Consider the following 11,730-nt stretch of genomic DNA (forward strand, 5'->3'; position numbering starts at 1 on the left):
TATTACACTCTACTGTCTACAGCTATTACACAATGTACTTTTAAAAATGACCACAAAAAAAATGCTGCAAATATTGTCCATGGTGACATGTTCACGAAAATGACAATTTCCCTTCTGTCATCCTCTATCGAATTGCATTCATGTTGAACAAATCTTCAATAAGGCATCATTCTGGATGGGCAGAGAAAGAGGACATCTAGTGGAGTAGAGTAGACTGAAAACAACTCCCATTTCTCTCTTTACCCAGCATGTCCCCACCCACCCCACTCTTGAATACATATCCAGTGGCATCATACTGGCTAGTGGCTATCAATACAATAGTCAGACAGACACAGTTATCAGGTAGTAATAAATACTTTATTTCTCCCATCACATCAATACTAAAAATGAAGTTCATGACATACGTTCTCAAGGTTAGCTCATCTGTCCATATTAGTCTAATTATGTGTAACAGTGTGTTGAATGGTGTGCGAGTGCATTTCTCTACATAATTATGTACAACTAGAAGAAATTGCTCCACATAAATCTTGTTGGCATGGCGATCATCGGCCTCCTCCATTAGCTGCTCCACCCCCGGACTGATCCTGAGCTCCTGACATCATCAGGAAGAGAACGAGGGGAACAATGTACATCCACTGGAGAGAGGGAGAGAGATGTTGATGTTATCATCAAATGATACCCTGAGTTAGATTAACATCTTGTAAGACTACAAGCTGTGATTAGTGATGCTTCTCCTGCACAACAGTCCCACAGTTTCATCCCGTTCAATGTCCACCTCACTCAGCAAACGAGAGAAGGACAAAGAGAGTGGCTGAGAGAGTGAGGTGAACAGTGAAGTGAAACACATCTCAGGGTCAATTCCAATGCAAGTGTGTAAAAGAAGGAGGCACAAAATGACTGTGGTGACTTTGGCTACTTAAACTGTGATAATCTAATCCAGTTTAGCAATGAAGGGTGTGTATGTTATCCAATCCTATTTTACCAGAGTGCTTCCGTTTATTACTAATCAAATGGGACACACCTGGATTAATTAAGGTCTGCGGTGACTAAAAAACCCCATCATTAGCACTAGATCATTAGCATTGACCCTGAATGACAAGGACAGGAGAGGAGGAACAAACAGGAAAAATGATTAGTGAAAAATGTTAGAGTTAATAAAATCAGTGAACAGTATTAACACACATATACATAGGCTTGCAAGAAGCAGAAGAGACACGGAGCGCGGCACAGACATAGGCTGACAGCCCAGAGTGAGTTGCTGAACGAGCCAAAGTGAGAACAGTACTTGAGTGGGAATCAGCTCTGCTGCTCTTCGGCTCCCCCTGCTGAGGGTTGTGCCGAACTGCTGGCCATGAGGAAGATTGCGCCTCCCAGAATCAAATACCACTGGAACACAGCACAGCATAGCACTAAGTCAACAAACGGCACAGCACAGCACTGAGTCAACAAATGACACAGTCACAACCAGCAACACAGACTCATAGACAACAGCACTGATTAAATCAAACACAGCAATGGAAGCACAGCACATATAACAATACAGCACAGAGCCCTATACTATGAACGAGGTTTGAGGAGTTAGCGAGGTAACTTTGGTCTACTGAGTTCAACTCGGGATAACCAGTACCACGAAAGTAGCTCAGCTCACCTTTTAGCCAGGTACATTTCTATGGCAACGAATCCTTCAGAACTACCCTGCTCCTATTCAGGTTAACTCAGGGCTAACTCAATTTATCCTGAATGAAGTGTCTGAGCTGCGAGTCGAGGAACAACAAAATCAGATTCCCTCCCTCTCGCAAAGATTGCGTCATCATCCCCTTCATTTGAGGAAGACGACTTTGTGTGTTAAAATACGTAGAGTTAGCAGCAGGCGGACGACCAATATCCACCGTCATAGTACAGATAATAATAATAATAATAATAATAATAATAATAATATGGCATTTAGCAGATGCTTTTATCCAAAGCGACTTATAGTCATGTGAGCATACATTTTTACGTATGGGTGGTCCCGGGCATCGAACCCACTACCCTGGCGTTACAAGCGCCATGCTCTACTAATTGAGCTACAGAGGACCACAAGCCTGAGCTGGAATGTGAACCTAACTGAAGCTGGCTAGCTTTAGAAAACCCTGAGTAGCTTCAATCGTAGTATACCCCTCAGGACAGGACATATCCTGACTGGCAGAGGACATAACAAAAAGACAAACAACAACATGCAGATAGACACCGAGTATACCAAACTTAGGAACACCTTCCTAATATTCAGTTGCACCCCCCCTTTGCCCTCAGAACAGCCTCAATTCATCGGCGCATGTACTCTACAAGTTGGGATGTTACTGTGACCGTATTACCGCCACACCGGCGGTCACGAGTCATGATGGCAGTCAAATTCCACGTGACCGTTTAGTCATGGTAATTAGGCTTCTCCAAGCTCTGATACTGCTGATGGTCATTAGTAGCCTACCAAACTTGCTAACTGCCTGGTACTCAGCATTCTATTGTCCCTCTAATCACTCTGACATCAATGCAAATGTAATCGAAAATCTAATCAAACACTTCATGAGAGCCCATGAGCTCATGTTGCGCAACATTTCTATAGGCTACGCAACTGCGTGAGGAAACAGAGTTATGGCCTCTATTAAAAAGAGGAGGATCCCATCAGCTTTCTATAGGCTAGGCCTACTATATTTATTCTCTACTTTCCTAATATTAAGCACATTTCTTCTCTTTACAACAGGAGTATAGCCTACCTGGCTGGCATGAAAATGAACCACGGGAAAAGCGTCTTCCATTCGCTATTTAAGTGCATAGATGACATGTATTTTTTTTCCACCTGCTCCTGTTCTGACAGGTGCATGATAATGGTCCATTCTAAATCAAAACTAATTTCACACATATATTATTTAGTATATGTAAAGACAAGATTAAATCAAGAACAGTCTGATGGGTGACAATATTAGCCTATAACTTGTGAACGATATATTATCACTTGTGAATGATGGCCGGCTTTTTTTGCGACTTTTTAAAATCATAGTCGCACACCTCATGTAGTCTAGCCCATAGGCCTATATGTTTTGATAAGGTTTGTATCACAACTAAAGTGGCCAAATAACTTCTTAAAATTAAGCATATTAAATAAGCTTTACAACGGGTTTAGAGCCTAACTGGCATACATACGCAGCACATGAGTTTCAAGTTTGGGGAAGATAATTTTCACCATAAAAATGCACCTTTATAATAAAAGCATTACATGCATAATAGCATTTGCGGTCACTTTTGAGAATGGTGTTTTCCCGCTAATGGAACATTCACTCTTATAGCCTACTGCCATGTACACATTGCTGCACTTATAATGAGAAGAAATAGCCTAATAGTTCATTAACATTTTAAGCTAAACGTTCTGATCTGTTGTGTCAGCCTCATTGCTTAAAAAAGCTTTTTTGATACTAGTGGTTGTATTCATTTGGGATATATCCCATCCCACAACTGTCCCAGACTATGTTTAGAATATTTATTTCTCGCACAGAATAGGTCAACTTTTGTACTGTGGGGTATAGTAGATTGATATAGGCTAGTGCTTTTGCCGTTCGTTAGGCCTACTCATCTTGCTGGCTGACGAAAAGTAAATGTGGACAGTTCTTCCATTATCTTCAATATGCGCCTCAGAATTGGATAAGGACGCACGCAATTGGATAAGGACGCACGCAGTTGCATCCCTGATGTGTCTGTCTTCACTTGTAGCCTGTGAGAAAGACGTGATCACGTGACGGAGAGCCATTTGAGTGAGAGGTGCTTTGGAGCATGCAGCCGGAAAGAAGGGATTTATAATTATTATATTCAGCCCAAGGGCACAACGGAACTTTTTTCAAATCATTATTAAGAGTCACATCATGCAGCCTTAGAATGTATTACAAATCAAAACATATAGCCCAACGTTTGTATCACAACTAAAGTTACATAAATAACTCTAAATTAAGCATATAGGAGTACCTGTTTCTTTGTTAACTGCTCAACACAGAATTGCCCCATGTGCGCACTCCCTCAAATCGTTTGGAGAAAATATCCTTTCTATTTTATTCAGCTATGTTCAATTGTATTCTTCATACTTCTTCATTCTTCATACTATAAAATAATTCTAAGCAAATCTTGTCTGCTAAATGAACTAGTGCAGCTCACAGCCGTATGGCATCGTCAGATCAGGGCCTAACATAAGGACAACTCAGTATGCTATTCTGTTCTTCTGAAATAGACTACATTTTCTTCATATCATGTTTCTTTAGACCTGTCTAAAATAAATAATGGATTTATTGTGAATGTGTAGGCTATATTACATGGATTTATTAGACTTTTTAAAAAGTAGATGTTCCAAAGGTCTGCATCGGTGGCTTGTAGGCTATGTGTGGAAGACAGGAGATGCTAAATGTGTTTATGTTAATTAACGGTCAATTACCGTGAGACCTGCAGTTATTTGCTTGACAATCACTGGCTGACGAAATTTCATGACCGCCACAGCCCTATCTACAAGATGTCGAAAGCGTTGATGTCCTTTGGGTGGTGGAACATTCTTGATACACATGGGAAACTGTTGAGAGCAAAAAACCCAGCAGCGTTGCACACAAACCGGTGCGCCTGGCACCTACATAGTCCTTTTCAAAGGCACTTCAATATTTTGTCTTGCCCATTCACCCTCTGAATGGCACACATATCCAATCCATGTCTCAATTGTCTCAAGGCTTAAAAACCTTATTTAACCTGTCTCCTCCCCTTCATCTACACTGATTGAAGTGGATTTAACAAGTGACATCAATAAGGGATCATAGCTTTCACCTGGATTCAACTGGTCAGTCTATGTCATGGAAAGAGCAGGTGTTCTTAATGTTTTGTACACTCAGTGTATATATAACGGAAGAGAGCAGCTCAAGACTGAACACCAGAGCAGAGAGTTTTAAAGACTTGAAGAGCCCAGGGATAGACCCAATAGACAGTCATAATGACACATGGCACGACCACAGTGCATGACACAAACCACAGATGTCTATTCACACTTACATATTTGGCAAAGAAGGATTTCTGCTCCTGTGGCTTCCCTCTCTTTTCATGTTCTATGTCCATGCGCTCAATAAACAGAGCAGTCTCCGGCCTGGGGGAGAGGATGATGAAGGATATTGTTAGACAGAGAAAGAGAAAGGTTGAAGTCGACCACAAAGAGTTAGAAAATCAAATCAAATGAAGATTTGATAGAGCCAGAATCATATTTCTGTGGTCAGAACATCAATGAGGACTGAGGACTCACTGGGGTGCATTGGTAGGCGCTATGACGGTCAGCGTAGTGTTAAAGGCCTCCAGATCAACTTCATCTTCCACCTCTGTCCCCCGACACGCGCCTGGAATGGTCACTATGGAAACGCCGATGAGGTAGCCAGAGACATCAGTGTGGAGGGTGATGACATCGCTGAGGTGGGACTCAACCAAAGAGCACTGAGGGAAACAGAGAAGAAACAGATATGTTTACAAAAGAAAATGCCAATGAGGTGTGTTGTCTTTATAATTTCAGCCTGCTATGAGTGTGAGACACACATACCGCTCTGACAAACGCCGTCAGGTAGCCATCCATCTGGCGCTCTGTCTGCCTGTCAGTCGACAAAGACACTCTGGGCACTCTGATTTTGTACAGACCATCCACAGCAGCCACTTCCTGTGTCAGAGGGACAGGAGGGATACAGACTCAGAACAAAACCCTGACTGCTGACAGTAAACTCCAAACCACATCTGCCTCTCCCTTCCTCTCCCACCTTCAGAGTGTTCCTGTCCTCCTCTGATAGCTGGCTCTGGGAGAGGGACACACTGGTCTCCCTCCCGCCCCTCAACTGCAGAGCTCCACGCACACGGAACCGAGACACATCATCTGAAAGAGAGAAATGGTATAACAACACATGATGAGCACCAAGATTGTGACCTCAACATCTGCTTCATTTGGTAAATGGAACCTTGAAGAATAGCGTAACATCACAGTTAGACAATACATACTCACCAACTTCAAAGGAATGCTCAAGAGGCACAGAGAATCCACTGAAGTCTGTGTCCATTCCATCACCAGTCTGGAGAAGGAAATACAGACCGTTTTACTAGCAAGAATAGATTTCAACCCTACTCTTGCATACAGGTGCACTGGGGTTGGACAGGCTTCCTGTTTAGATTAAGACACTGCAGAGCCGGAGCGAGATATGGCTTGGAAAACGTACCTCAATCCAGGGATGAGAAATGGTGTTATAATCACATCAATAAATTGGTTATAACAAACTCTGAACACTGTAACACGTGACAGCAAAATGGGTGCAGAGGTAGTGATAAATAAACTCAAAGCCGGGGAATATGAAAATGTATGCACTCACTAACTGTAAGTCGCTCTGGATAAGAGCGTCTGCTAAATGACTAGAATGTAAAAATGTAAAAAATGGAATTTTTGCTGATTGAGCAGGAGGTAAAGGGGAAGTCAGACGTGTGGAATAAATTTGACTAGTTGTGTAAAATACTGGAGATCAAGAAAAATAAGGTATGGAGCAAGCACTGCGTGCATATTAGGCCTATGTGTGCCAAACAGGTGTTGTTAGATTACAATATACTTTTTTTGACCGTTTGGAACAACATAAACAACACTAAATAAATTATAGAGTCTGTTGTAACAGTTTCTTGTTGTTTTTTGTAAAGCCTTCATTGCAGCAAAGACTAAAAACAGTCTCACTCATTCGTGAATCTAATTTCCGAAATGGAACGGTTTAGGCCTATGTATTGTTTACGCTAATTATTCAATGTTCGCTTTGTTATTTTACTTTAAAACTAAAATGCTTGATTGCATTTCACATCATGATTGACTCGTATGCTGTATGATGACATTAACTAATAAATTATTGATTGATGCTGTAGCCTACATAAGTATTGAAATATAGGCCTAAGTAAGTTACGGTATTAAGACTAAACAGGATGCACTCTTAGGCCTACAGCTCGATGGTGGTTATACAAGGCTGCTATACTAAGCCTACTAATGATAATTACATTACTTATTAACATAATGAGGATCATAATAATAATAATAGTAATAATAACAATAAGAAGGAGATCAAGGAAAAAGGAGGGTTATTATTATCATCATAAAGAAAAAAAATCAGACAATTTGGAACAATGTAAACAACACTAAATAAATTATAAGTAATACCAGAGAAGCTGGTCTAACGAAAAAAAAGTGTAAAGCCTTTATTACAGCATAGCAAAGATGAAAAACAGCAGAATTTGTGAAATTGTTGTGAGGCTTGGTGCTCACGGAATCAGTAGGCTATCAACCAAACACTCAAATAGGCAACAGAAGCAGGATCTGTCTTATTTCTGTAGATATAAATGGATGATTTATAAAGCCAGGCACATTTAACAGTTAGGCTATTGATTATAGACCTAATTAAGTTGGGGTTTCCTCTCTCCTCATTTTTCTTAGACAATTAAGGCAAAGGATGTTTTCTCGTCTCCCAACTCTGCTGCTGCCTACGCAGCATTGTTCTCAACACGAATATGCTGGTTACCTTTGCTATTATGCACATAGCAACATGGTCTAGTTAAAGGCGCCAATTCAACAGAGGACTGATGTGTTTCAGAACCGAGGACAGTGACTACTATCCAACGCGGGAGAAAGCGCATTTGTTAGTCCCATGTAGCTCAGTTGGTAGAGCATGGCGCTTGCAACGCCAGGGTTGTGGGTTTGATTCCCATGGGGGACCAGTATGAAAAAAGGTATGCACTCACTAACTGTAAGTCGCTCTGGATAAGAGCATCTGCTAAATGACTAAAATGTTAAATGTTATAAAATAAATTATTTGTGTTGCACCATTGTTCTTACATAATATAACCATATACAATTTTAGTAGCCCGTCTTACACTGATGGCTTGTGCCATCTCAACGGCCTCCACAATGGATCAGTACACTCAGACAGGTGCGAATCAGATAGGTGTCTTGTATACCATGATTTTTTTTATTTTAGAAATCTCGGTCGACCAATAGCCTATCGACCAAACAATCGACCAGTCGACTAAATGGGGTCAGTCCTATGTTCAACACGTCGTGCCATTCCATAATGGCTGATGTGGCTACTGCTAGCTAGCATTAGGACGAAAACAGCAGTTTTACAGAAAAACTGGCATTTTTCTCGGTGTAACAGTTGGGATAATGGGACAATTCGAAGTGTAACGCATTTTCTCATCCCTGGTTTGAGGTACGTTTTCCGAGCCATATATCGTGCAGGCTCCGCGGTGTCTTAACCTAAACAGGAAGCCTGACCGACCCCAGCGCAGCAGTAAACAAATGTAGGGTCGGAAACTATTCCGTCTAGCAGTTTTACTTACTGCATGGGCAGTTCCCAGGTCAGATCTGCACTATGGGCTGCATAACTAATTTGATTGGCTTTTGAAAGTTGGGCGGAGCAAAACATTTTCAACAGAAGTGCTGGAGCAGAAAGTACTAGCTAGGGCCCCTTGGATGATGTAATAGAGCAGGGTTCTTCAATTCCGGTCCTGGAGGGCCGAAACACCTCTGTTTTTCATCCTCTCCTTCTAATCAGGGGCTAATTCAGACCTGGGACACCAGGTGAGTGCAATTAACTACCAGGTAGAAATAAAAAACAGAAGTGTTTCGGCCCTCCAGGACCGGAATTGAAGAACCCTGTAATAGAGAGATCTACCCTGGGAACACTTTACAATGGGCAATTCAAATGTGAGAATACATTTCCACAAATTGGTCCTGCCATTCAAACATAAAACATGGTGGTATTGATCCGAATTCTTGGCTTGATTAACAGCGCTTAACGTTATGTGTTGGACACATCCGTGCAATATTACAAATGAAAGCCATGGCGTGACAGAAAATGAGCAGCACCACCACCAAGGCTGTCAAAGCCACCTACAGTACCTAGATAACTAATTTAACTAACTACGGCTAGCTAAGCAACATAATAGCTTCATATCAATCTAGCTAGCGTTACTGTAATTTTAGTGTTTTACTGTAACGCTAGTTTCGCTGACTACTTAGATTCGTGTTTGATAGACGTCGGTGAAAACATTATTTGCACAGTAACTAAAGTTGTATTTGCTGCATATTGAACACCTGTTTTGCATGCATGCGTTGTCTTCATTAATTTGGTTAGTTAGCTAAGGTCAGACGGTTAGCAAGAGCTAACAGCAAGCACATTAGTTGTCTAAATTTATGGAATTAGATAAATAACAGTGGACATACCCTTCTGCCAGTGTTGCAACACGCAAAATCAGCACACAATATAAGTATTGTGGGAATAATTGACAGCAACAAAAACGACGGTCGTAGTGAAGCCATTTTGTCGGTCTGTGTGTCTCTTGCGTCAAAGTGAACATAGAACTACAATGTTACGCGATGACGTGATAGACTGGAGAACGAGCACCAACCTGTAGTAAACCGCAGGTGGCGATAGAGTAGCGTTGATAGCAAACTTCATTCAGGACTGTTGAAACGTCTAAACGGGAGACTGAAAAACGAAAGGTAGGCCTACTCTTTGGTGACTCAGGTATGAAACGTGTCGCCAACCCTCACAAACGACACAATTCAAGAACGCTTACCTACAAAAAAATCATTATTACAGTTCCTCAATGTAGAATTAGGAAGCAAGCTCAGTTTGCAAGCATTTTTGTAAACGTGTGGTTAGCGTGTATTTGAATCAATTTTTGATATGTTTAAAAACGTCGAATAAGATAAAATAGTACTTTATTAATCTCCCAAAGGGGAAATTTGATGGCACCAGCCAATACATGCAACACCAATAAATACACAATAAAACACAACAAAGGAAGCACACTGACTCTAAAAGCAGAACATCAAACAAATATAAAAAACAAATGTGTTAATGTTAAGTGTTCATGTGACTTATTGAAGAACACGTGATTAGTCTTGTTCAAAATGTGTATGGAAATGGGGCTCCCGTTCTTTGCGTTTTAATTATACTGTCTTAATATTGTAATGACCTGACTAGATCATAAAAGAACAACTGTCCAGACAGAGGCTTGAGTTTACGAATGGACGGTTTATTAAACCAACTTTACACAGGCTACTGTTTGGCCGTAGCCCACGCCAAATAAATGAAAGATAACCCACAATCCAATCGTGACCTTCTCTTGTGAAGCCCAGACGTAAAAAAAAGAGAGAACAAAGGCTAAACCTGGTCTTAACTTCCAATGCTCCATCCCCCTGCCCAACCCCCCTCCACGCCACTCCGCCAACCGCCAGGATGCCCGGCATCAGAACATTCCAGGCATTCCCGTGATTGGCAGATAGCAGGTTGATTGACATGTCGGACCCCGCGAACACTGGGTACTGGTAGGTACAACACAACCATCTACTAGCCTAACACATAACACACAGCTGTCTGTGCGGGTCGCTACACAGCCCCCCCACCACAAAGTCCCTCGTCCCCGAGGGAACAAACAAAGTCTCTGAAGCGACCCGGAGGTCTCCTTTGCCTGCGTGGCTGTGATGGCCGCAGAGTGCCCCTCTGGGAACCAGGGGATGAAGGCAAGGACATGGGGGACAAGGAAGCGGGAACGGGTAATACAGTCCGTGGCTCTGGGGAACCACGCGGTGACACAGGGGGAGTGGGCTGTCTGGAGCCTTGTCTGCGGCACCTGGGGGTGGGTGCCTGGAGAATGTCATTGCCAGAGAGGGGAATTGTGGGGGTTCCTGGGGTTTGGGGAGAAGAGGCCCCTCTATATGGGGCTAACCTGTCCCGGTGCAGTGTCACCTTTCTCCCCCTGGGAGGAAGCCGCACCCGGTAAACAACCTCCCCTACCCTCTCCAGGACACTGCAGGGTCCCACCCAGTGACTGTCCAACTTGGGGCATCTGCCTTTTTTCCTTAGCGGGCTGTAGACCCAGACCAGCTCCCCAGCCACAAAGTGCCTTCCCCGGGTGTGCACGTCATAGTTCCTCTTCTGCCTCACACCTGCATTCAGCAGCTGCTCTCTGGCGAAGGTGTGGGCTGTCTCCAGGCGGTCCTGGAGTCTCCGGGCATACTCCGGCCCCGGGGAAACATGAGGGCTATCCAGGGGGCCGACCAAACGCCATCTCCGCAGGGGTACGGATCTCTCTCCCCAGCATGAGGAGGGCAGGCGTGCAGGAGGTGGAGTCTTGGACAGCGGAGCGGCATGCCATGAGGACCATAGGCAGGTGCTTGTCCCAGTCACGCTGGTGTTTGGAAGAGACGATGGCCAGCTGCTGTCCAAGCGTTTTGTTGAAGCGCTCCACAAGGCCATCACTTTGAGGATGGAGAGGAGTAGTGCGGGTCTTGTGCATACCCAGCCTCTCACACATGGTGGCGAACACACGGGACTCAAAGTTTCTGCCTTGGTCGCTGTGGATGGACTCTGCAGCTCCAAACCTGCTGAACATCCCCGCTGTCAGGGCGTCGACGATGGTCTCTGCCTCCTGGTCAGGCAGAGCATAGGCCTCGGGCCATTTTGTGAAATAGTCCATGGCCGTGAGCACCCAGCGGTTTCCACTGTCTGTGGTGGGGAACGGCCCAACTACATCCACTCCCACCCTCTCCATGGGAGCCCCCACTGGGAACTGTTGGAGCTGAGCATGAGAGCGGCCTGGGGGGCCCTTTCTCGCTGTGCAGTTGTCACAGCGGCGGCAAAAGTCTTCCACATCCCTCTTGTGCTGCCC

General features: G+C 43.6%; 1 protein-coding gene across 2 annotated transcripts; it reads right to left on the reverse strand.

The window, feature by feature from the left end:
- Window positions 1-338: 338 nt before the first annotated feature.
- On the reverse strand, window positions 339-9,398 carry LOC121568938 (ER membrane protein complex subunit 10). Of its 2 annotated transcripts, XM_041879434.1 has the most exons (8): window positions 9,278-9,398; window positions 6,035-6,101; window positions 5,796-5,908; window positions 5,585-5,698; window positions 5,297-5,481; window positions 5,053-5,143; window positions 1,286-1,386; window positions 547-635 (listed from the first exon to the last, which is right to left on the reverse strand). In XM_041879434.1, the coding sequence occupies exons 1-7, from the start codon at window positions 9,371-9,373 to the stop codon at window positions 1,297-1,299; spliced, it is 756 nt and encodes a 251-aa protein (XP_041735368.1). In that variant the 5' UTR covers window positions 9,374-9,398; the 3' UTR covers window positions 547-635; window positions 1,286-1,296. The 2 variants fall into 2 exon arrangements, with proteins under 2 accessions (XP_041735367.1, XP_041735368.1); XM_041879433.1 differs by lacking the exon at window positions 1,286-1,386 and having other exon boundaries at window positions 339-635.
- Window positions 9,399-11,730: the final 2,332 nt, after the last annotated feature.

This window comes from Coregonus clupeaformis, unplaced genomic scaffold (assembly GCF_020615455.1).
Source record: "Coregonus clupeaformis isolate EN_2021a unplaced genomic scaffold, ASM2061545v1 scaf0112, whole genome shotgun sequence".
Lineage (NCBI taxonomy): Eukaryota > Metazoa > Chordata > Actinopteri > Salmoniformes > Salmonidae > Coregonus > Coregonus clupeaformis.

Coding starts and splice junctions, on each gene's coding strand:
- LOC121568938 (XM_041879433.1), bottom strand. CDS start 9,373: ATGGCTTCACTACGACCGTCGTTTTTGTTGCTGTCAATTATTCCCACA. Junction 5,699..5,795: donor AGGACAGGAACACTCTGAAG/GTGGGAGAGGAA, acceptor CCTCTGACACAG/GAAGTGGCTGCTGTGGATGG. Junction 5,144..5,296: donor GCGCCTACCAATGCACCCCA/GTGAGTCCTCAG, acceptor CCTCTCCCCCAG/GCCGGAGACTGCTCTGTTTA.